This window comes from Sphaeramia orbicularis, chromosome 18 (genome assembly GCF_902148855.1).
Source record: "Sphaeramia orbicularis chromosome 18, fSphaOr1.1, whole genome shotgun sequence".
Taxonomy (NCBI): Eukaryota; Metazoa; Chordata; class Actinopteri; order Kurtiformes; family Apogonidae; genus Sphaeramia; species Sphaeramia orbicularis.
Window position 1 is genome coordinate 25,469,316 of NC_043974.1, and position 27,540 is coordinate 25,496,855.

Below are 27,540 nucleotides of genomic sequence, written 5' to 3' on the forward strand. Positions count from 1 at the left end.
TGTGGTCTTCATCTCCTGCTTGTTCGGTGTGTGTGTGTGTGCATGCTTCATTTTCACACTGTGTATCACTCTATTACGGTGTGATCGAAATAACCATCCGTCTCTGTCCCAGTACTATCTGTCTGTCTGTCTGTCTGTGTGTGTGTGTGTGTCCTTGCAGCTCAGGTGTGGGAGTACTGAATGTCTCACACACTGTGTAGATACATGAGGGTATGATCTTGGTTGTATGAATGTGTGTACACGCCTTGGGGAGCTGTGTTGCCTGCATATGAATCGACTGTCCATACCTTCCCGGATCCTGTCTTCCTATACGAGTAGGTGGATGGGCGTACCTGCCATGTGCAAGCTCCTGCTGCATTTCATGTATATCCCTGTGTGTGTGTGTGTGTGTGTGTGTGTGTGGCTTCATGCCTCCTCTGGCCTGCCAGTAACAGCTCTCTTAACAACGGGACAGCCCATAATTATAGTCCGCCTTGTATCCAAGAGCAGATGGCACATACTGATCCAGAGATGGCTCTATCTGTCAAGCTCGGCGGCTACTGTATCTGTCTGCAGCCCTGTGTGTGTGTGTGTGTGTGTGTGTGTGTGCGCGCATGCTACTCAGCATTTTCCCTCTGACCCTCAAATTATGCCCGCCTGTCGACTCGCTCAGTCTCCTACTGGTGTCCGTCGAGTGGATGATGATTAGGAAGACTGTAACTAAGATACCAGGAGAATAAAAAAAAATGTTGTTAGCGCACAGTCCTTTTGCTGTAATACGGCTGTGAATTCTTTGCACCGGACAGCAGGCACAGTGCTAAAGCTTAGGTTAGTGTGTGTGATGATTCGTATTCCTCATTAATGGTGAGCCAACCCGAGGCCCACTGGGGCTCGTATGTTTAACAGGATTCCTGTTGTGCAGCTGTACTAAATTTCCTCCCTGTTGGCTTTTCTGGCAAGTATTTCAGGGCATTTTCACAAACTCTCTGAATAAATACATATGCCGTGCTCAAAAGGACACATTTTCTTCTCAGTTCATGCATTTTGAATCGTCTAATGAGTTTCAAAGTAGTAATGCCAAAGATGGGACGAAAATCTGATGTCAACTTTTTTTTTTTTCCTTTATTTTTCTTTTGCAGATGTACAGGGTGGGGAAGCAAAATTTACAATATTTTGAGGCAGGGATTGAAAGACAGTGTATGACCAATTAGTTTATTGAAAGTCATGAGAATTTATTTGCCACAAGAAAATTGACATAATAGAAAATGTTTTTATTCTGTGTGTCCTCCTTCTTTCTCAATTACTGCCTTCACACGCTTCCTGAAACTTGCGCAAGTGTTCCTCAAATATTCGGGTGACAACTTCTCCCATTCTTCTTTAACAGTATCTTTAAGAAAGTCGACATCGCTGTGTGATGTTCTATTGGTAGCATGTTCTAAAACGCCCCAAATAGCATAATCCAGAGGGTTTAGATCTGGGCTAGAAGGCGGCCATAAACATGATTCCCAAAAATTGCTAAAGCTGGATTTGTTGCTGTTGTCAACAAGTGTTTTGGTGTTCTTGTGTAAGATTTTAACTTCAAATCATATTTTACTGCATTTCTAACGGTCTTGTTGTCTACCTCAAGTTCAATTGCCATTTTTCTCATGGATTTGGTTGGATCCTTTAGGATTTTGGATTTGAGAGCTTTAATAAAAGCTTTGGTACGTTTTTTGTTGCTTCCTCCACTTCCGGACTTTCTCGTAATAGTTTTGCTCATAGTCATTCTCTTCTTTCCATTATAAACAGTCTTTATGGACACTCCAACTATTTTTGAAATCTCCTTTGGTGTGACGAGTGCATTCAGCAAATCACACACTCTTTAACGTTTGCTTTCCTGATTACTCATATGGGCAAAAGTTTCTGAAAAGGTATGGATAATAGTGTTAGGTATGATTATGACATCAATATATGTTTGGTTTCAAAACAATTGACGTAGTGCCTGCTGAGAAAAAACAACTAAATGTTCATTGTAAATTTTGCTTCCCCACCCTGTACAAAGAAATAACATTACCCCAGTCCTGACAGAAAAATATAAATCCACACATACAGAAAATAAATACTTGAAAGTAATTACCATAAAATTGAAGATTTTCTAGATCAGGGGTGTCAAACTCATTTTCTTTCAGGGGCCACATTAGGCCAAATTGATCTTAAGTGGGCCAGACCAGTAAAACAATTGCGTAATAACCTGTAAATAATGACTATTCCTAATTTTTTCTTTGTTTTAGTGCAATCAAAATTAAATCATAAAAATATGTACATTTGCAAACTATCCAAACAAAAATGATGTAAATAACCTGAAAAAAAACCAGAAATTTCTTGAGAAAAATAAGTGCAATTTTAACAATATTACACCTCAACTTACAATTTATACATGCATATTACGGATTGGATCTACAAAGGCAAAAAATATTTATTAACAGGAAGAATAATGTTAAAATTTCACTTTTAAAATTTCAGGTTTTTCCCATTTATTATGAAAGGATAGTTTGTAAATGTTAATATTTTCATCATTTAATGTAAGTTTTTACACTAAAACAAAGAGAAAAATTTGGAGTTGTCATTACTTATTTATAGGTGTAATGTAATATTATATTTTTCACATTAAGCTAAGAAAATTTGGAGTCATTATTTCTAGGTTATTATGCTACTATTTTAGTTGAGATCACATTGGTCTGTATGTGGAACCTGAACAAAAACAACTTCGACATGCTTGATTGTTAATATCTTAAGTGTAATTTTTGCACTTTGCAAATTCATCCCGCGGGCCGTATTGAACCCTTTGGCGGGCCGGTTTTGGGCCCCGGGCCGCATGTTTGACACCTGTGTTCTAGATGAATAGAAATAGTAAATAAAATAAATAAATAAAACTAAATGAATGAAATAAAATGACAATACAATCATAAGATTATAAAATCAGACCATAGTATTGTTCAACTGTAGTACAGAATAGGAAATAAAGTCATACAGAACTGTGGTTTTTCAAGAAAGCCATATATGGACCCCAAAAACAGGCAAATTTCTTGTCCTTTTTAACAATATATATCAGCCTTTCCGAGGCAAGACTAGCAGCCAGCTCTTTTATCCACAGACCAACAGAAGGTATGTCCATACGTTTCCATAAAAGTCCAATTATCCATCTGGTTTATAAAAGTCCACAGTCAATGAGTAGTGACTGCCATAAGGTTACAGCAAAATCTGCAGGATACATGCCCAGCACATAAAGTTTAGCACATGATGGGACTTATTTTCCAACTCCAAGGCTTATACAGTCTATCACATTAATGTCAACTTTGTTAAGGATAGTGACCTGAATTTTTGTCTCAAGGCACTAAAAGTCGTACCGCTAACCAACACGCTGGCACCCAGTCAGTTAAATTTCACTGCGAAGTTCTCTCATTTACTCCATTTACATGCACATAATATTCTGTTTTTTGTCCATGTCCTGAAAAAGATGATATTCCTAATAAGCTGTTTACTAAAAGTAATGAAAGTCAATATTCCACTAATATTCCTGTTTACACGCAGCCTGCGTAGTTAGATTAAAAACAGTAGTTTTTCAAAGCTTTCCTCTGGTGGCAAATGCTCAGCTGTGCGTACACAAACTCTTCCTCTTTCATCCCTTTAACTACCCTCTTGTACTTATTGATACAACTTTCATTTTGTTTAAATGTAGGTGTAATATGGAAGATGCTTGGAGTCTCCAGTTTATGCAGTTTATTTAGCTTCTCTTAAATTCAGAGTCATAGGGGTTATTATTACCTCCGCCAAGGAGGTTATGTTTTTGCCAGGGTTTGTTTGTCTGTCTGTTTGTCTGTCTGTTAGTGTGCAACATAACTCAAAAAGTTATGGACAGATTTTGATGAAATTTTCAGGGTTTGTTGGAAATGGGATAAGGAAGAAATGATTAACTTTTGGGGGTGATCCGGAAGAAATCCTGGATTCTGGATCACTTTGAAATTTTCGTTAACATTGTTGTAAATGGGGCCAAAATTTTCGTTTCCCAATATCTCGCTTAATTATTGACCAAAACTCATGAAATTTAACTCAGGAATTGACAATGGGGTCCTCTATCACATTTCAAAGGCTGATCCGGATCTGATCCAGAAGGCGGATTTTATCTCAGTTTATATAAAAAATGCGGGTGCCCTTACTTTTTGGCCTACTGTGCCTTTAATATTAAAGGTAGAAATTTCTGACAAGCGCCATCGTGTAGCTCAGTCAGTTCCGCATCGGGAGTATGCCACCGGATTTCATGTAGCTTTAATACTTAAGGAGCTAGATCCAGAAGAAAACCGCCATTACGAGAAATGTGATTTTCGTGAATAACTACTGAACTAATAAGGATATAATTATGAATCCAGTTGCTAATGGTATGTTTTCATGGTCAAGGAATCTTAAAATATAGGTCAAATAAATATGGGACTAATATTTATGGTGGAAATCACAATATGGGGGAATTGTGCAAATCTCATGCAATTTGACTCAGGGATTTACAATGGGGTGTTCTATCAAATGGCAAAGACTGATCCGGATCTTTCAAAAACTTATGGACAGATTTGGATGAAAATTTCAGGAAATATTGATACTGGCACAAGGAACAAATGATTAAATTTTGGTGGTGATCGGGGGGGGGGGGTACTGATCTGCCTTGGCGGAGGTCTGCGCTCTCAGAGTGCTTTTCTAGTTTTTTTTTTTTTTTTCTTATTTCACCTTTATTTAACCAGGAAAAACATACCCCATTGAGATTAAGAACCTCTTTTTCAAGGGAGTCCTGGCCAAGAGGCAAAAATACAACACAGTTACAGCAAACAAAAATTTATAGGACAAGTCAAACTATGAAAAACAAGCGCAAGACATTGAGCACTTTGAGAGTCTCTAGTACACAGGTGTCAAACATGCGGCCCGGGGGCCAAATCCAGCCCACCAAAGGGTCCAGTCCGGCCCTTGGGATGAATTTATGAAATGCGAAAGTAAGATATTAACAATCCTTTTAGTCCAGGTTCCACATTCAGACCAATTCCGTCTCAAGTGGGCAGGACCAGTAAAATATTATCATAATAACATATAAATAATGACAACTCCATTTTTTTCTGTTTGTAAATGTAAATATTTTCATGTTTTTACACTAAAACAAAGTATAATTTTGCAAAAAATGTGAATAACCTGAAAAAATATTAACAACCTGAAATGTCTTAAGAGAATTGAGTACAGTTTTAACAAGATTCTGTCTGTTATTAAATGTTTTGAGTATTTTTTATATTATAATGTACATGTGTAAATGATAAACTGAGGCAGAATATTGTTAAAATTACACTTATTTTTTCAGTTTTTTCATGTTATTCACATCTTTTGAAGGGATAGTGTTTAGATGCAAACCTTTTCATAATGTAAATTTACTTTTTTCGCTCTAAAACATAGAGAAAAGTTTGGAGTTGACATTATTTATATATTGTTTTGTTATTATTTTACTGGTTCGGCCCACTTCAGATCAAATTTAGCTGAATGTGGCCCCCGAACTAAAATGAGTTTGACACCCCTGCTCTAGTACATCAAAAATGTACTGAGTGAATTAAAGGCAACAAACGCCGGTAGATGTTACTGTGACTCGAAAGAACACAATGACCTAATGGAGTGAAAATTAAAACTGGCAGTAGTTTGGTGTCTAAACCATAAATGCTTAAAGGAGTGATATTTTGCTTTTTTAAATGGAATTATGCATTTTAAAACATTTCCCTGTGGTCTACATAAGCTGTAAATGCTATGCTCGGGTCTGAATTCTTCATTAATTCAACTCCTCAGGCCCATCTTCAACCCTATTTCTGAGTAATGACACCATGTCTGGTCAAACAAAGCAAATATAGTACTTATCTCTGTAGGCAAGTATTGTGTAAATTGTATTGGTTAATAATAATTCTACAGATGTTTTTAGCTCATTATTAGTTTTTACTCTTGCACTTTCTCCTATGTCTGGTTTGTTATTGTACGTTTAGCCTATTTATCTATTTATTTATGTATTCCTCTCTCTTTTTTTTTTTTTTTCTTTTTCTTTCTTTTACATCAGGGGTGTCAAACTCATTTTCTTTCCGGGGCCATATTCAGCCCAGTTTGACCTCCAGCGAGCCGGACTAGTCAAATAATAGAATAATAGCCTGTAAATAATGACAGCGTCAAATTTTTTAGTGCTAAAAATAACGTTAAATGATGAAACTATTTCTATCCAAAAGAAAAAAGATGTGAATAACTGGAAAAAACTTCAATTTCTAAAGAAAAATAAGTACAATTTGATCAATATTATGCCTCAAATTATGATTTATACATGTGCATTACAGATCAGATCTACCAAGACACAAAACAGGCAGAATATTGTTCAAATTGCACTTATTTTTCTTTAGACATTCCAGGTTGTTCATATTTGTTCAGGTTATTGACATTTTATTGTTAAAGGATATCACAATTTAATGTTCTTTGCAATAAATCAAAGAGAAAAAAATTGGTGTTGCCATTATTTAGAGGCATAATATCTTATTATTTTTCTGACATTAAACCAAGAAGAAAATTTGGAGTCATTATTTTTAGGTTATTATTCACTTATTTTTAAGTTTGATGCCCTTGACTGTTAATATCTTCAGGGTAATTTTTGCATTTTGCACTTTGTAAATTCATCTCGCGGGCCGGTTTTGGCCCCCAGGCCGCATGTTTGACACCTGTGTTTTACTTCTTATTCTAGGAAATGTTATTGTACCTTTAATCCATAGGTGTCAAACATGCGGCCCGGGGGCCAAATTTGGCCTGCCAAAGGGTTCAATCCGGCCCCAGGGATGGATTTGTAAAATGCAAAAATTACACTGAAGATATTACCAATCAAGGATGCTAAAATCATTATAGGTCATTTCAGTCTAAAGTGGATCAGACCAGTAAAATACTATCATAATAACCTATAAATAATGAGAACTGTAAATTTTTCTCTTCGTTTTAGTGTAAAAAAAGTAAAATTACACAAAAATGTTTACATTTACAGTCTAGCCTTTAACAAAAAATGTGAATATCTGAAATGTCTTAAGAGAAGTATGTGGAATTTTAATAATATTTGTCCTGTTATTTAATGTTTTACGTATTTGTAGATCCACTGCGATCTCTAAGTTGTTATTCACATGTAGAAATGATAAACTAAGGTGTAATATTGTTAACATTGCACTTATTTTATTAAAGAATTTTCAGGTTGTTCATATTTGTTCATGTTATGTTCAAGTACAATTCATAGATGTGAACATTTTCATTACGGAATTTACTTTTTTCACTATCCTATTATATTATTTTACTGGTCCGTCCCACTTTATATCATATTAGGCTGAATGTGGCCCCTGAACTAAAATGAGTTTGACACCCCTGCTTTAATCCATATATTTAATATGTACATTTAATTCTTTAATGGAAGCCCCTTTTTATGTACTTGGCTGTAAACATTAAGTCTGAGCAAACTTTCCTATATCTGTCATGTCTAACGGTCTTCTTCCAGTGTATTAGTACTTCGTAATCTATGCGATCTTTTATTATGTTAGTCGTTTGTCCAGGCAACAGACAGAAATGAGCTTTTCTGCTAAATCTGGTGCATGCATCTTATTCCTTGCAACTAATGCCAATACACACTGTCCTGTGACTAAATAAATAAATAAATACAAATACAAGAACGGTGGTTTTGAGCGCTGGCCCTTTAAATGCAAATGAGCCACTTCACGCCCCACCCCCTCCAGGTTGTTGGCTGTGCTGCTCTGTCCCGTTCAACCAACAACTGAATATTTTAGGTAATCGGCTCAAAGTTTGGACATATTTTCAGTTTTTACCACAACCTACTACACTACTGCTGACAAACAGTTATGGCGTACTTGGAGAAATGTTCGTCACAAGTCTTGATTTTATACGTGCAAATGTCATGACCCAACAAATTAAGCAGGAATTAAAACAGGTTGTAGACACTCACATATTTTGGGTTTGTCCTAAGTTAAGTGTGTTTTGGAGGGAGGTGTTCAATGCCCTGAAGGAGGTTTTTAAAATGAACATCCCACAAAGCTTCATAGTGGCAGTTTTGGGAGTAATACCTGAAGGTCTGGATAGAAAAGCAGATAAATACCTTTTGAATATATTATTCACCGCTGCCTTAAAGTCTATAACCATCAGTTGGATGCAACCAGAACCTCCCTCATATAATACATGGATTCAAAATGTTGGGCTATTTACCAGATGGAGCAGATCACATACTTGCTCAGGCTTCAGAAAACCATATTTACTAAAAGATGGGAACCTATGTTACCTTTACTGCTGAAGGTTAGAAGGTTGCCTTTATTGTCATTTGACAGTACAAGTACATCAAACGAAATTCCATTCGAAGATTAGGGTCTTCAGCCGCTGCAACACGCTCCGCCACAAGACCCATCCCTCGAAAAAAACTGTTAAAGTACAGAAGAAGATAATGCAAAGCACAAATATAAGACATCATACATTTTTCACACAGTACACGTGGGCACATGCTGGGATTTTTTCATGGATTTGAAGGGAAAATGGGGGACAGCGTGAACATCAGGGCCGACAGCAGACATGAAGGCGAAAGGGGGGTAATGGGGGAAGGGGGGATGCATGACCTGTGTAATACTCGTGGAATGTGTGTGAAGATAACAGACTCCAGTGGGTTCGCTCTGTCCATAAAGTTAGTCCTTCAGTCTTTATCAGTTCTTATCAGTTCAGTCCACTGTTGTCTTGACCATGGAAGATGTTTTGACTGCAGTGGGAGTAAAGAAAGAATGAAAGAATGCTGCTTCCTCAGTTCTCAGGGGAAATAATTTAGGCCGCGGGGGAAACTTGATTGCTGCATAAATTTAGTACAACTTAATTTTTGTTATACCTGGCCTCAGCATTCCTTAGCTCCTTCGTCCAGTGAGGTCTCTACGCAATTCCTCGATCTTCTCCTCGAGTCCAGCAGATTGACGGAGACCCTCCATGGTTGCCCTCAATCCCTCTGCGGACTGACCCGTGATGTAATCCAACTTCTTATACGAGTCCCCAGCCCGTCCGGTCAGGTCTCGCACACTTTCCTCCGTCTGCTTCACCGCCTGTTGAAATTCCTTCACGTTATCACTCACCGCTCCGAAGTGCTTCCCAATTTCCACTGACAGCAGCGGGGTCTCTTTGCATGCTGCTGTCTTGCTGATTTTGCGATAGATCAGGACCATTCTCAAGCCAATCAGAAGGTGTCCCACCATCATAATTCCTAACAAAAACACGTCTTCTACATCCTCCACCGACAGTTCAGACAAACAGACCACCCTCCACTTGTCCCAAGCGTCCCGGGTGTATCCGACTGAAGCTGTCCCATCAGGGCAGGCGGGCTCCCCAGGACCATTCTTCCTTGATGAAAAAATTGTGCAATAATGTTTACTGGTGATGCAAGAATACTCCATGTTATCAATGTGCTCTCACTCTACCTCTGACGCAGATTTATATCTACAGCCTTTTTTATTTTTATTTTTTTAGTTTTTGAAGTGAACATTGTTTGCTATAATTGTTATTGCTTTCTCAAATTTCACCATATATGCCTGTGCAGGTGTATGAGAATATATTTGCAGCTGTGTAGGGGGAAAAGAAATTAATTGAACTGTACTTGAATGTATAATTGTGCTGTACTGAAAAAAAGAGAAGATTTAATAAAAATTAAGTTTAAAAAAAAAAACAAAAAAACAAAACAGGTTGTAGAAGTCTACTAGCTTTTTGCCAAAATGAATACAAAGATAGCTTTGCAGCACCTGAAGGGTTCAAATTCAAACTTCATGAACTATAAGGATCCAAATACACAAATAAATGCACCAAAGACTAATAAAAGTAGGTTTCGCAAAATATGACCCCTTTAAATTATCTTTTTTTTTTACTTTCTCAATGGAGTTCATGCAGTGGAACAAAACACTATAAGGCTTAAAAGGGACTTACAGTCTTTGGAAGCTTAAAAACACATTTAGTAAGTGTATGTAATTACCAAATGATTCTCCTATGTATTATTAATATTACATTGATATATTGTTCCTGTTATGATTTCCTGATTTCCAGTGCTTGGATGCAGTAGCTGTAAATAACTGAATTCCTCTGTCTTCGTAGGACAACAATGTGGATGCCATTCACCCAGGCTATGGTTTCCTCTCTGAACGGTCAGACTTCGCCCAAGCGTGCGCTGATGCCGGAGTGATGTTTATAGGCCCGACCCCGGAAACTGTTCGCAAGATGGGAGACAAGGTGGAGGCTCGAGCTCTGGCCATCAGTGCAGGTATGGACTACAAGGGTGACGGATTAAAACGAAATGAGTGTAAGGTAGAGTAGATGGAAAGAGAGGACTACAGATTAAAATACTTCATGTAGTGCTCGTAAAAACCAAATTTACCCTTATTCCTACTGCTCTTTGTCTTGATGATTACTTACTCTCCCTCCACCTTTAACCCTGGGTTTGTTCTCGTAACACCTGGTTCTTAAGATCCAGGTATTCATTTGTCTTTACTGAGGGGGATGAGCAGCTGTAGAAATGTTTTTTTTAGTCTTTTACTGATTTGTTCTGCCACTGCAAAGCACTGAAAAATGGAGGACTATTTTTATTTGTTAACCCTATTAAATCCTTTGTATCATATTTGCTACGCCAGGTTCTGGGGCCTTTATCTTATCAACAAGATCAATACTTTCCTTAAAAACTTATTGTACGTGACCTGATACGCGTTTTCTGTCCCCTGTGGAATATTAGCCCACCGCAGCCAGTCAATATGGCCACTAACGTTATCATCCGACACAAATTTTTTTGGAAAGTCTTTGTTAATTTTCTAAAAGTTACATTAAGAAGAACATTTCCATTGTTTTTTGATTGAAAATTGAAAAATATTGACATTATGGTGCCTTGCGAGGGAAATAAAAAAACTCTAAAGCATTTTATGTAAAAGCAAAAAAAAAAAAACCCTGAAATGTTCTATATTTTCAAAATGTTACTGGTAAAATTTTTCTATTTATTTTTTTTAATAATCTTTTTATTAAGACACATTTTCAGTTTCAGTATACATAACCTCTCAGCACAGATATTAAAGTAAAATTTATTTTTGGACTTAAAGTTAATGTTGTTGTGAGCAAAAGTTGCTTAAAATACCCAGTGTATCAAATATGATCCAAAAATAGACCCTAAACAAAATGATATGGCAAAGTTTTTTGTTTGGACTGTGTTAAAAAGGGTAATAAACACAGAGATTCTACAAAAAAATTAGAGTTTTGTTGCTTTTCTGGTTTTACAGGGTTAACTGCAACCTCTGTGTTTTGTACCACAACTGCTCTAAAAGTCTTAAGTTTTATGGGATCATACGATTAAACTTGGAGATCTGTGAGTAGAAGCTGACATATTTTGTTCACCCTCTCTCTCCAGGTGTACCCGTGGTCCCAGGAACCAACTCCCCCATCTCCAGGCTACAGGAGGCGCAGGCCTTCGCCCAGACATACGGCTTCCCCATCATCTTCAAAGCAGCCTACGGAGGTGGTGGTCGAGGCATGAGGGTGGTCAGGGAATACGAGGTGAGCCTAATCTATCCGCTGGACACCATTCTGTCAGTCATAAATGGACTTTAACAATGTAAATCTTATCCGGACACTTGACGCAAAGAGAAAACAAACTAACTTAATACTCATCTGGCCTCGGGCAGATGCTGGTTTTCATATTCATTAAGTTTGTGTTTGTGTAAAATTGAGCTGAAATTGCTTGGGAATTACAGCCGGGTCATTTATCTCTCTGGCTGCCAATCAGTCAGTGTATTTGAGTGTGTGTAATCTGAAATCGCCTCTGTCACATTACAAATCCTCTGAGTGACTATTGCCTGTTAGACGCTCTTTCTCCTGCATCAGTCCAGCACATTTATGCCTGATATCTGTGAATATTGCAACTGACCAGGACCTATTTTTTCCAAGATGCTTCTCAATATAAATACAGTCATTAAATCTCATGCATCTTACGTCGGTGGCACATATCTCTGTCATATTTTTTATTGATGTGTATATAAGAGGAGTAAAGGCACTTACATATACTGGGGCACACTGATGTCAACATTAACCATGTTTGTATACACCGGTGTTTCTCAAAAAGTGGGCCCCCCCCCCCCCCCCCCGGGGGGGTTGGGGGGCGCGAAGGCTTTCGGGGGTGGGGTGGGGTGGGGGGAGGGTGTGGGATCATTCCTTGGTGTTTATTTTTTCTTCAGGTTCGAACATGTAGCAGGTGGAACTAATGTTTTAGTGTTGGAGCACCCTGGACTCATTTTAGGGACGCACAACAAACAAATCTACTGCCATGGTGATCTGTCACTAGACAAGACAAAGAGTTTAGGTTTGGAGAGTGGACAAGGACTGGACTGGAAAAAAAAAGCGCAATTTTTCTGTTTTTGCACAGTTTGTACAGTTTGCACTTTGATGTTCTCAGATGTGCAACATAAACGGGCTCATTGCAGCCAATGATGTTGTTAAAATGTTCGTCTTTGTTACCAAAATGTGTTTGTTGTTCTAAAAAAAAAGTACCTTATTGTCATAGTTGTAAGATAATTACACATTTCCTATTTTTTATTTTGAAAAATAATGTCTCAGGGAGCAGTCTTGTTGAGTTCATTTGTATTGTTCAATCAAAAATCTTTATTTTTTATTTACACAACAAATTATTCAAGGAAAAGCAAAAAGTATTCTTACGATATTGATGTTTCTTTCAGTAAAAGTAATAATTGCACCACAGGTACAATGTTGTTAGGATTGAGGGGGGCTTGGAGATTTTTCGTGCTCCAAAGGGGGGGCCCCGACAGAAAAAGATTGAGAACCACTGGTATACACCATTATATATATATGTATATAAATATATATGTGTGTATATATATATATATATATATATATATATATATATATATATATATATAAATTTACTTTTTATCATTGTTTTTGAGAAAAACACAACACAAATACGTACAATAATAGAACAAACAGCAGGGGGAGAGTCCAACATTTGAGTAGCATTTAATCCCCACGTACATCAATATGCTCATATATCCATATCAATTTTTTTCTTTACAGTAAAGTTTGAGGGTATGCCCCCAGTAGAGGCCTGTTGTGATTATACAACATCCGACCTTATAGTTAAAACATAAGTTTGCCATTTTGACCAGTTTTCAGCAAAGATATCAGTTTTACATCTCAGTTAAATGTGATTCTCTCCATAACATATATATTATACACTACATCAATCCAGTCATTTATAGTAGGATTATCTTTTTTCAGCCATTTTCTGGTCAGGGCCTTCTTACTTGCTAATAAGAGTAATCTCAATAAACATTGATCCTGTTTTGCACACTTGAGTTCTTCGAAATCATTGAGATACATGGTTTTAAAGTCAAAAAGACAAAAGAATCGAGTCAAGTTCTTTCAGCTGTATTCCCTCCAGGAGCTTGTAGATTTGCATATTTTTAAGAACAAATAACAATGAAACCCGACAAACAATAAAACACAGGTGTCAAACATGCGACCCAGGGGCCAAATCCAGCCCACCAGAGGGTCCAGTCCGGCCCTTGGGATGAATTTGTGAAATGCAAAAATTCCGCTGAAGATATTAACAATCCCTGTAGTTCAGGTTCCACATTCAGACCAATTCAATCTCAAGTGGGTCAAATCGGTAAAATACTATCATAATAACATATAAATAATGACAACTCCAAATTTTTCTCTTTGTAAATGTAAATATTTTCATGTATTTGCACTAAAACAAAGTATAATTTCGCAAAAAATGGGAATAACCTAAACAAATATGAACAACCTGAAATGTCTTTAAGAGAAGTAAGTACAATTTAACAATATTCTGCCTGTTGCTAAATGTTTTGTGTATTTGTAGATCCACTGTGATCTGTAAGTTATAATGTACTTGTGTAAATGACAAACTGAGGCAAAATATTGTTAAAATTACTTATTTTTTCAGTTTGTTCATGTTATTCACATTGTTTGAAAGGAGAGTTTATAGATGTAAACCTTTTCCTAATGTAAATTTACTTTTTTCGCTCTTTAACATAGAGAAAAGTTTGGTGTTGACATTATTTATATTTTATGTTATTATTTTACTGGTTCGGCCCATTTCCGATCAAATTTAGCTGAATGTGGCCCCTGAACTAAAATGAGTTTGACACCCCTGCAATAAAACATAGTCTGTGTAAAATAATTAAACAGGTCACATAAACATAAGAATAACTGAAAACAAGTAAATAAATAATAGTAAATTTTTAAAAAAAAAAAGGAAGGGAATTATATTGTCTCAAAAAAAAAATCCATAAACGGTTGCCATTTATTGTAGAATTTGTTCAAGTTTCCTCATTTTGAATATCTAATTTCTACTTTAAAAAAGGACATAACCCCGTTAATCCGTTGTGTTGTGGATTTCCAGTTAAGAAGGAGGTGGCGTTTAGCAATTACAGAGGTAAAAGCTATTACTTCCAATTCTTTAATATATCAAACGCAAAATTTCATTTTTATGCTGATGATACAGTCATGTACACTTCTGCTTCCACTCCTGTCCAAGCCCTTACCCAGCTACAACTTGCTTTTAATACTGTCCAATAAAATTTTCATGACTTAAGACTGGTTTTAAATGCAGATAAAACAAAAGTCATGATGTTTTCAAACTCAAGGTCCAAACTGTCAAACCTGCCTTCACTGATCACTACCCAGGGAACACAGATAGAACTCGTCCCGACCTATAAATGTTTAGGCATTATAACTGACAGCTCCCTTTCTTTCTCTGCGCACATTCAGCAGCTTGTTAGAAAATTAAAACTAAAACTTGGCTTCTTCTTTCGAATTAAATCATGTCTGTCTTTCGAATCACGAAGGACACTGGTTTCAGCTACATTTCTGTCTGTGTTGGACTACGGTGATGTCTTGTACATGCATGCCTCCGCCCATAGTTTACGGTCACTGGACAGTGTGTATCATGGAGCTCTGAGGTTCATCAGCAATTTTAAATCTCTTACCCATCATTGTCTGCTTTATGATCTTGTAGGATGGTCTTCCTTGTCAGCTCGCAGACTGAGTCACTGGCGTATTTTAATTTACAAGTCTATTCTAGGTCTGCTCCCATCCTACCTTCAGACCTACATCAGTCGGAGAACCACAGACTCTTATAATCTGCATTTTCAGGATCTTTTCTTGTTGTCTGTTCCTAAAGTTAGAACTGAACAGGGGAAAAAGGCCTTCAGGTGTGCGGCCCCATTCACCTGGAATGAACTACAGTCTACTCTCGTTATACCGCCAACTTCCGTTCACGGCCAAATTGGCGGTATAGCGAAAATGGTGTTACAACGGGTTGCGTCCATAATGTGCATGTCTTTACTATATGATGTCTATGCTGCCTCCGTTAACCCGTTCTAATTGCGTTTCTAAATAAATCTTGATTCTGTTATGTTGTAAGGGATCATTTAAAGTGGGGAAACATTTTAAGCATTATTATACCGTGTCGGGAAATGACACCCCATCATCTTGAGGCTTTGGCTTAATCCCACGTCCTCTTCCCGACATCCTGACCTACTGAGTGTTCTGCGATAAATGAACGGTGGCCGTTCCGTAGACCTACTCGTAGCTTGTCGCGATCAGCGTGTGGCGCGTTTGTTTCAGTGCATTGTTAAAATTTATGTGTACTCGATGGCAATCACGCTGGCTTTATAACGGTCGGGAAATCAATGGTATAAGTGTTGTTTGTGCATGGAACTGGGCTGGCGGATGGCGATAGGCGGAAATGGCGGTAGCTAATGGAATAATGCATTGGGGATTTTTGTGCAATGGTTTTGGTCGGCGGTGAGTGAAAATGGCGGTATAACGGCGGGCGGTTTAACGAGAGTAGACTGTACAAAAAGACCTGAAACTGAAGGATCTGGTTTCGCTGGACACTTTTAAGAGGATGCTGTGTGACTTAGAGAGGGAGATATCTGGCTGCAGATGTTTTACCTGACGCACTTTTGTCTACATTTCATGAGCACTTTCTGAGTTGACTTTGGAAGGTTTGACTTGTCTATGTGCTTTTTATGTATTCGTTTTATGTATGGAAGTCTGTCTGTAACTATTTAATGTACTGCTGCCTGTCTTGGCCAGGATACTCTTGAAAAAGAGATTCTTAATCTCAGTGAGGTTTTCCTGGTTAAATAAAGGTAAAATAAATAAAAATAAATAAAATAGAGTGTCAGGTATACTCTTCCGGAAGACCTAAACACCAATGTGTGGTGAAGTGTCAATAGTTTTTGAGAATACCTTGGACATGGTGTTGAAATAAATTAGCCAAAACAAAAAGGGGGTGCAGGGTGAGCCTCCACATCTGTCACAAACATCTACCGTATTTGGGAGAATCTGTGCCAGCCTTGTCTTTGAATAGCCGGTGGCACATTTCTGACATGAGTAGAATGCCACGACACAAAAAAATAAATGGCTCCGTATAAATAAATTTAAGAATCGGATGGAAAACCACCAGCAGACAAACATTGTCTTCTAAGGAATGTCTTTAATAACTTGACGTGCCCTGCAGCCATCCATGCATTTTACATCCTTTGGCAGTTTTACGTCTGTTAGTCTGTTACTACCTCCGTCATCCTTTTGGTCATGTAAGGGCGCTGTCACTCAGTAATGATGGGTTGTCACAGATGCTATCGCAGTGATGACCAGGCTAGCATAGTGTAGAATCTCATAAACATTTATGTATTGGATGGGTTTTGAACACAATTCTCATCTGGACAAGAAGATGTCGAGTTGTCACTAGTAGCTGAAGGCTTTTTATTCACAAGCATTAAAATTCATTTAACTGAGATACTATATGTTGTCCAGCTGACAAAAGTAATATTAACCTTTCAGACTAAATAATACGCGTCATTTTTTTTTTTTTTTTTTTTTGCTTGCGTCTCTATGTGAGAGTGCTGGATGATATGAAAATTTTTATGACTTTTTCTGCCGTATCATTGGAAGATAAATGTCAAGTCATAATTTCTGTCTGGCATAAAACTTGACTTTGGGCCTGAGTGAAAGTTGAAGAAACCAGACGAGTTATGTGCAGTTTTAAAACTTTACCTGAGCATAAATGTGAAGGTAAAACATTAAAAGCTATTAAAAGTATAAGCTCAGTGTCAGAACATATAGGGGTAGAATTAAGAAACACAGCAAAGCAAACAAACACTTAAAAGTATAATTTTTTTTTTTTTCATTTTTTTAAAATTTTATTTCGAACATGCAAAGAAAATAAAACAAAACAAAGCAAATTAAGACATAAACAAAATAACATTTAAATGGACAGAATCTATCTTCAAGCATATATTTATTGCTATAATTATTGCAAAAAAAGATAATATTCATGATAGAGTATAAAGCTAATATTGCAATATGATACATAATTAGAAGATTATTATTATTATACTATCACTGACCAGCCCTACTCTCCCAGACAAAAAACACAGTATATTTAAATGTAAATCCTCATTCTTTAAGTCATCCCTGAGTGTTTTCGTGCATACATACAGTTGCGGAAAAAATTATTAGACCATCAAAAGTCATCAAAAACGTGGGTTATGCAATCAAGTACTAACTCCTGTGTGTATCATGTGACTAAAACAGACAGAAAAGAAAACATGGAATGCCTAAAAGCACTGTTTTTTGGCAGTACAATGCCATAGATCACAGGTGTCAAACATGCGGCCCGGGGGCCAAAACCGGCCCGCCAAAGGGTCCAATCCGGCCCGCGGTATGAATTTACAAAGTGCAGAAGATATGACCAGTTAAGGGCATTGAACTGTAAAATAACAGCATAATAACCTATAGAAATAATGACTCCAAATGTTGTTCTTGGTTTAATGTAAAAAAAAAAAAAAAATAATATGACGCTATGCCTATAAATAATGGTAACTCCAATTTTTTGTTTTTGATTTATTACAGAGAACATTAAACTCTGATATCCTTTGATAATAAAATTTTAATAACTTGAACAAATATGAACAACCTGGAATGTCTAAAGAAAAATAAGTGTAATTTTAACAATATTCTGCCTGTTTTGTGTCTTGGTAAATCTGATCTGTAATGCACATGTAGCAGTCATAAATTGAGGCAGAATATTGATCAAATTTTTCTTATTTCTTCTTATTTTTCTTAAGAAATTTCCATTTTTTTCAGGTTATTCACATCTTTTTTGTTTGGATAATTTGTAAAATGTAAATGATTTCATAATGTAATCTTATTTTTTGCATCTAAAAAATTTGGAGTTGTCATTATTTATAGGTTATGCTATTATTTTACTGGTCCGGCCCACTGAAGGTCAAATTGGGCTGAACGTGGCCCCTGAAAGAAAATGAGTATGACACCACTGCCATAGATACTGATGTAAGAACTGAAGTGATTTTGGTTATTATCAAGAAAACCATGGAAAATGTCTAGATATCAGCTCCGAAATTAAACTTTTATGAGCTATTTTTGTTTATCATTATATTTGTCCAAACAAACGTACCTTTAGTTGTACCAGACATTAAAATGAACAAGAAACTGAAGAAAACAAGGGGTGGTCTAGTCATTTTCTCCGTGACTGTATGTGCATTTAGAGGCCTTCAATCCCTAAACAGGGGAGAGTGATGTAACCCAAATCTAGAGCCGCAACCGATTAATCGATTAGGTGCTTGAAGCGAATGCAAAAATTCACGATTCGATTAATCGACTCGAATTGATTTGAAGGGAGATATTCTATTGCAGTTTTCCTGAATTGAAGCTTCTTTGTGCGTCACAATAAGTGTCCGTGTGAAACGCAACAGTGGAACCAATGTTTAACAGCAGAGAAATGAAGGAAACAAAGCTGTGATTCAGGAGAATTGTAGTTGAATGATTATTTTTTTTTATCACTTTGAGTCGATTAATCGGTTGCAGCTCTACCCAAATCACTATGTTTTCATATTGTATATTGTTGTGGATGATGACAAGATGAAATGGTTGTTTAGTTCTAATGTATACAAATTAGCATTATTTGTTTGTAAAGCCTGGAAAAAGCAGCAGATGTGTTTGTTTAACCTTCATCCTACCATGACAGTTTACATACAAAACTTACCAAGTGGGGTCTTTTATGACCCCAGTCTTATTTTGGATGCAATTCAGTATGAATTGAAAAAAATTGTCATGATATGTCACTTAGTCAAATAGTTAGTATGCAGCAATGTAACCAAAGTATAAAAATACATTTTGTAGTGATGTTTATTGTGAAATGGTCAATGGAACAATCAACAAACAACTAATCTAACAAATGCTTGTGCAGCAGTATATCGAGCAGGTCTACCTCTCAAAGCCATATTTCACTGTAAAGGAAAATAATATCATGTTACAGATAGATTATTACAGGTAAGTATGTTAGAAAACATATGTGTCATCAGTCACATACTGCCAATTTGGGAAAAAAATGTTGGGGTCATCCATGACCCCGGACACTCAGTCCATCATAACAAGTTCAGTTGATGTGATGATCCAAAACTTTTTACAATACAAACACCGGATGACACCAAGGAACAAACTCCTGAAACCATGAATAAATGTTTCAGTTTAACACACAATGACACACATGAAACAACGTCTGGGGTCATAAATGACCCCGCTTGGTAGGATGAAGGTTAAATAAGTCAGTATTTTGTTTTGTTCATATCTATTGTGCCTATTGTCTGATGTTTGATTTTTGGTGCCCATGTAAGCCCATGTAAGGGCTGGGCATGTTTTTTTTATGCAAGACACAATAATAAAAACATTCATTCATTCATTCATGTTCCACCCATACACCTGGTGTTACATTATTATTGGCTGAAGGTACAAAGTCAGTGCCAATAAAAACCTAAATGCAGTGAAAAATAAGAAAATAAGAAAATACAGGTAACGAGTTTTCTCTTTGCAGGTAATTCCACCACCAAACACTGACACAGGGTCATAAGTGATGAATGAGAGGGATTGTTATTATGAGTTTTAATGAGAAAAAGTCACATAGTTGAGCTTTAAACAGACAATGTATTCGCTGATCCACACAAGTGGTGGCAGTGCTGTCATTCGGGCTCGCATGCCAGCAAACCATCAGAATCTGTGACCTTTTCTGTGTTGTATTCCAATCTAATTAATTAGTTGTTGACATTTCTAGTCATTCAGTGGAGTCACTGGGGCTGCAGCAGCTCCAGCTGATACGATGCGAGGTAAGTGTAAAGAGCTTTTCCTGTACAGTTGGGACCATGAGTAACAATATGTAGGTAGACTTTATTCCACCAAGGCCAGCGCCGGAGTCATTTGTATGCTGAATTAACACGGCGAGAATTACTACTCTCAGCATATTCAATGCCCATTTTACAAGATACGTATGTTTACCGATAAGCCGGGCGGCGTTAAAGTGCTGGGATTTTTTTTGATTTTCCCCTTAGAGGTGACGTGATGTGCTTTCCCAAAGACGAAGAGAAAAGGCACGTATCAAAGCTCCAGTGGCCAAAGCTGACAGACGGACTGAACTGATGTGGAAGGAGTACAAACAGAAGTCCGCTAACTCTGAGTCTTTGAAAAGTCTTTTCTGTCATTCGTGAGAAAGCGGAGGTAACGCCGATGATTTGACAGGTTTCCTCAGCCTGTGATTTTGAATTCGACTTTCTACACTCGACTCGGTGAAAGATGGTTTCTTCTGAAGGGTCTAGATGCAGTTTTTCTCATTTTGTTTCCCACATCTCAGGTAGATTTTGGATGACAAAAGGAGGATGACAACAAAAATGGTCATATTTTTCCTAAGGTGTCGCTTATAGTCATCAAAAAAATGACAAAACTGTTCTATCCAAATAGGCACCACAAGTGAAATACGGCAAGTTTATTTATAGAGCGGATTTCATACACTTTTCATAAGTGACAGGAACACCCAGAGGAAAAGAAGTGCTTAAACAGTAAGAGATCAGAATGTAAAAAAAAAAGAATATGAGAGAATACAGGATACATCAAACAATAATAGACAATAACTTTATAAGTCTACATTACCAGTCAAAACTTTGGACGCACCTGTTTTTCCTTTATTTTCATGACTATTTACATTGTAGATTCTCACTGAAGGCATCAACACTATGAATGAACACACACAGGGTGGGGAAGCAAAATTTACAATATTTTGAGGCAGGGATTGAAAGACAGTGTATGACCAATTAGTTTATTGAAAGTCATGAGAATTTATTTGCCACAAGAAAATGTACATAATAGAAAATGTTTTTATTCTATGTGTCCTCCTTCTTTCTCAATAACTGCCTTCACACGCTTCCTGAAACTTGCGCAAGTGTTCCTCAAATATTCGGGTGACAACTTCTCCCATTCTTCTTTAATAGTATCTTCCAGACTTTCTGGTAATAGTTTTGCTCATAGTCATTCTCTTCTTTCCATTATAAACAGTCTTTATGGACACTCCAACTATTTTTGAAATCTCCTTTGGTGTGACGAGTGCATTCAGCAAATCACACACTCTTTGACGTTTGCTTTCCTGATTACTCATATGGGCAAAAGTTTCTGAAAAGGTATGGATAATAGTGTTAGGTATGATTATGACATCAATATATGTTTGGTTTCAAAACAATTGACGTAGTGCCTGCTGAGAAAAAACAACTAAATGTTCATTGTAAATAATGCTTCCCCACCCTGTAGTTTAAAAAAAAGTGTTGCATAACTTAAAGAATGATGACAAACAGGAAGAAAACTCTTGCCTTGGAGTTTTCTTCCTGTTTGTCATCGACTTTATTATTCTATTTTCCAAAGAGCACCTTAAACAAACTCTTTTTCAGGTCCTAGAAGCATTCCTTCCCATGATTTTATAACTCAAAGCATGTTTTATATTTTAGATTCTTCAAAATGTTTTATATTTTAGATTCTTCAAAATAGCCACCCTTTGCTTTTATTACTGTTTCGCACATTCTTGGCATTCTCTCGATGACCTTCATGAGGTAGTCACCTGAAATGTTTTCCAACAGTCTTGAAGGAATTCCCAGTGATGCTGAGCACTTGATGGCCATCTGCGGTCCATCTCATGTCATTTAAATGAGAAGGTGAATCCAAACTTTTGACTAGTAGTGTATATTAACCCATAAAGACACAAACATCCACTGATGTAAACTGTTTAACAACCGCTGATCCATTAATCCTGTCAATTCATGTAAATAATTGGTGTAAAATACAGTTTGTCATCTTTTCACGATCATCAGATATGACCCATTTGGACGTTCAGAGGGTCCGTAGTGAATGTGGAAATGCAGTCATCTTCTACAACACAGGTGTCAAACATGCGGCCCGCCAAAGGTTCCAATCTTGGCCCGCGGGATGAATTTGCAAAGTGCAAGTTAGGGCATCAAACTCAAAAATAGTATCATAATAATCTATGAATAATGACATCATTTTTTTTTCTCTTTGATTTAGTGCAAAAAACATTAAATTCTGAAAAAGTTTACATTAACAAACTATCCTTTAACAATAACATGTGAATAACCTGAACAAACATGAACAACCTGAAATGTCTAAAGAAAATTAAGTGCAATTTTAACAATTTTCTGCCTGTGACTCAATGTTTTGTGCCTTCGTAGATCTGACCTGTAATGCATTTGTATAAATGATAAGTCGAGACAAAATATTGATAAAATTGTCCTCATATTTCTTAACAAATTTCATTTTTTTCAGGTTATTCACATCCTTTTTTTTTTTTGGATGGTTTGTAAACGTAAATATTGGCATAACTGAATGTTGTTTTTTGCACTAAAACCATTTGGAGTTGTCATTATTTTTTGGCTATCATGTTATTATTTTACTGGTCTGACCCACTTCAGATTAAATTGGGCTGAATGTGGCCCCCGGAAGAAAATAAGTTTGACACCCCTGTTCTACAACATTGATTCACCACAAAAACGCATAGAGTTTGATCGATGATAGTGGATGGACACACTTCACTGTAAGCTCGGAATTTGTATTTACTAAAATGCTTTAATTACAATGCACTTAAATGATTTAAGTTTTATGATGTTACTATAAAATGTTAAGTATATTCTACTAATTTGTAGACATAGTTGAAAGTATGAAAAAGTTTAAGTTAAATGGAATTAAATCACTAAGTTTTAGTCATGACCACAGCTTTTTATCTTTGCATTGCATTGTGGGTATTGGGCATGTTGTTGAAAATGTGTTATTTTTCTGTGCAGGGGTTCAGCGGGGTTGTGGTGTTAGTGTTAATTTGGATTTAATGTGTGTATGGCAGTGTTTATTGGCCTTTTTGTGTTTGTTTTTGTATTTTTGTAGAGCTGCACCATGAGTCAGAGCCAGAGGAAGAACAATGGCGTTACTGTTCATCTAATAATGTTATTGTACAATGAAAATTTTAGTGTCTTGTCAAATTAAAAGCACTTCCTGTACTGGCAAATGACATTGAGTTAACTTCCATTCATGCTACAATATATTAAGTTGAATAATGTCATAATTGTCTTGGTCAGGAATAGGATTTTGAGTTTGATTATCTTAAAAAAAGTTGTTAAATCAATGATAACTTAATCTGGCTGCAATTGAGAAAATTAATCAGTGTAACCTAAAAAAATGCTGAGTTGAATGGTTGGATAGTGGGGTTGATTTTACAACAGATTTAAAGTACAATTAACTTGTCTTTTAGTGTTTTCTACTTAATAGTTTAAGTTCAATACTTTTAGCATTAAAGTTGAACCTACTTAAACCAATTGATTAGTCGATCATTACTCAAATCATTTAAGTGCAATCACTTGCCTCAAATTTTTGGAGTAAACTCTACTTATCCGGGCTTACAATGTTGGTTTATGTTCAGTTATTGATAGCTTTGCCGGAAAAAGTAATTTTTTTCTTCAGTTTTGTCTGTTTTTGATATGAGAACCCTCAACTTAGATCTGACCTTTAATGAATATCTACATTATTAGTTAATTTAATGTAGGAAAATACTTGATTTTCACTGAAAAAAGCACAAAATACAGAAGATAACATTACGATAAATGGTGATAAATCACTTAAGAAGGTTAAATATAGAGAAAAATTCCTTTGGGAATGGCCACAAAAGTAACACTGGGTCTTTATGGGTTATAATACAAATAATGGTAATAATAATAATAATAATAATGATAATATACAGCCCTCCAGACTTGCATAACAGTAATAATTAAAACTTACAGTGTGATAAGAAATGACTGTAAGTTATAGAGTTAATTTATGGGCGCATGAAAAGAAAAATGTTTTCAACCTGGATTAGAAATGTCTACATTTGTGGCAAATCCCAGCTCTGTTGGCAGTTTGTAGTTTTATAATCTACTGGTGCTCATTTTATTTGCATTTGGCATGATGTCTGAACAGTTTTTCCAAGTATAGTGTGAACAGGATGTACTGCTAACGAGTGTCCTGACGGTCTAAGCGTTGTGTGTAACTGCAGAGCAGAGGTTAACCAGGTGGTTTTAACCCGAGGCCCTTATCGAACAACAACAGTTACTCTCATGAGGACCCTGAGCAACATGAACCAGCCACTATTTAACGAAGGTTCAAGTCGATAATGATGGTTTATAATTTCTGAAGTTAATTTTCCGGAGACTCCGAGTACAGTAACGAGCCAGTGCGTTCGAAGCCAGCGTGTTAATTCAAAACTTTCTGCTTTCCTTCTCGTCGTTTCCTGTCGAGGAGGGTCTTCTCTCAAAGCCTGGAGCTGACAGGCTGGAGTCTAGATTTGAGTATCCTCTCTGGAGGAACACGGAGGGGGGGGCTGGACGGTGACTCAGACTCCCAGTGTGATCTTTGTGGTCTGGCTGACTGACGAGAACAGATCGAGTCGTGACCTTGACCTCTCACTGCCCGCTTCCCAGAAATACTGTCAGCATCTCGCTCCCAAAGGCCGTGTAAACAGCTTTGTCGGAAGAAAGACAAAATAGTAGAGATATCCACCCAATTTAAATGGCCAAGTATGAGAAACTGAAAAGGCTCGAACAAAGAACTAGAAGTTAAACGAAATAAAAGGAACTCGTCGTAGACAACAACACTGGTATATGTTCATCTGTAAAGCTCTGCTGGGTAAACTCCCAGAATACCTCAGCACTTTCTGTCTGTTAGCTCGAGTAGTTACCATCTACGTGCCTCCAAGTGTTTTCTTTGACTGCTCCCTGAGTTCTGACTGCATTTTCCTACCATGCACCAACTCTTAAACTACAAACATTCATCTCTGTTAATGATTTTAAAAGTATCATGGGGAATGCAGTGGAGGAGGAAGGTCACTGTTTTTCTTGAGTCCATTCTGGTGGAATAATTTGTTCTTCTGTTTTATTGTTCATTGTGTATCTTGTTTATTTATCTATTTTATTTTACCTTTATTCACACAAGTGGTGCCAGACACAACAAACCCCGCCCCTCACACGTATTGTAGCTTATTTTGGCATAATTTCGGCTGATGTCATAATGTCTGTGCATGTGGTTATGTCAGCATATCAATTACAGGGTGACCCAAAAAAAACGGGAATTTTTGAAGTGCGTATCGGCAGACATGAGCAAGTGGCAGCACTGCGAGACAGTGACCTTGAGCAAGTATACACACCCCCATTTTAGTAACCATGGATCAGTGGAACGGGCAACAGCGTGCGTTAGCCATAAAAATATTTTATAAAAACGGTGATAGTTTGACAGCTGCGCAGAGGGAGTTCCGACATTTTTACAACTTAGGACGTCATGGTGCTGTTCCATCAAAACACACGATAAAATGTTGGATTAATAACTTTGAAGAGACTGGATCTGCCCTAAAGAAGAAACCAGCTGAGATGTTGCAGTGGTCAATGAGGAATCTCAACAGCAGATTTCAAGAATGCATTCGTACAGGAGGACGCCATCTACAGGAAGTGATTTTTAAAAAAATGAAATTTCCATCATTGTTTCTTAAATGGCATGTTTTAAGGTTTCAATTACTATGAATAAAATATTTTTCTTCCATCACTTCCATCACCCTGTACAAACATGTGAAATTTCGCCCATTATAAGTAAATTGGGGAAAAAAAAAGATTTTAAGAAAACTTTGTGGGGATACAGGGTGGGGAAGCAAAATTTACAATATTTTGAGGCAGGGATTGAAAGACAGTGTATGACCAATTAGTTTATTGAAAGTCATGAGAATTTATTTGCCACAAGAAAATGTACATAATAGAAAATGTTTTTATTCTATGTGTCCTCCTTCTTTCTCAATAACTGCCTTCACACGCTTCCTGAAACTTGCGCAAGTGTTCCTCAAATATTCGGGTGACAACTTCTCCCATTCTTCTTTAATAGTATCTTCCAGACTTTCTTGTAATAGTTTTGCTCATAGTCATTCTCTTCTTTCCATTATAAACAGTCTTTATGGACACTCCAAGTATTTTTGAAATCTGCTTTGGTGTGACGAGTGCATTCAGCAAATCACACACTCTTTGACGTTTGCTTTCCTGATTACTCATATGGGCAAAAGTTTCTGAAAATGTATGGATAATAGTGTTAGGTATGATTATGACATCAATATATGTTTGGTTTCAAAACAATTGACGTAGTGCCTGCTGAGAAAAAACAACTAAATGTTCATTGTAAATTTTGCTTCCCCACCCTGCAGACATTGAATACAATCAATGGTTAAAAGCCTAAGAACGTGTTCACTCCTCCTCTGTTTGCATCAGACATGGCCTATTGCAATTCAAGATTCTGCACAGACTTCATTTATCAAAGCTGAAACTATCAAAGATGTTTCCCTCGGTAAACCCCTCTTGTGACAGATGTAAACAGGGGCCGGCCTCACTTGCACATATATTTTGGAACTGTCCTTGTGTCAAAATATACTGGACCAAGATATTTCAGACTTTATTCGAAATCTTAAAAAAACAATTTAAACCAGATTAAGTTTTTACTTTGTTTGGTGTGAAGCCGGCTGCTGTAGAACTTTCCAACAACCAAATCAATATGGTATGTTTTGTGGTGTTGCTAGCGCGGAGATTAATCCTATTAAATTGGAAACAAAAAACTCCCCCCGCCCATTCAACCTTAATGAGAGAAGTAATGAAACACTTACTATTGGGAAAAAATAAAATTTACATTAAAAGGGAAATTAAATACGTTCCACTCAACATGGCAACCTTTCATTGATTATTTTAATAATGCAAATGTGTAAACAACTTAGGATGGGCGATATATGATGTCCTCAGTTTGGTTTTTGATGTTCAGTGTTTACTGTTGTTTGTGTTCTTTTTGTTTTACTGCGTGTTCTCATTTTTGTTGCATTGAGCACAATGAATGTACATGAACATGTTTTTGTTACTATGAGAAAAAACTCAATAAAGAGAATTAAAAAAAAAAAAAAAAAAAAAATTGAAACTTTGACCTACTTTTCCCAAAATGTAATGAGATCTATTCTTGGTCACTGGGAATCTATAAACCCAATTTGGTATGAAT

At 36.7% G+C, this 27,540-nt stretch overlaps 1 protein-coding gene across 2 annotated transcripts in view; it reads left to right on the forward strand.

Moving 5' to 3' along the window:
• The window catches only part of pcxb (pyruvate carboxylase b), an 848,274-nt gene that overhangs the window by 52,178 nt on the left and 768,556 nt on the right, over nucleotides 1–27,540 (forward strand). For both annotated transcript variants that reach the window (XM_030162429.1, XM_030162430.1), the window contains 2 exons: nucleotides 10,165–10,330; nucleotides 11,459–11,604. In XM_030162429.1, coding sequence (XP_030018289.1) covers nucleotides 10,165–10,330; nucleotides 11,459–11,604 — 312 coding nt within the window. The remainder of the gene's footprint in view (nucleotides 1–10,164; nucleotides 10,331–11,458; nucleotides 11,605–27,540) is intronic.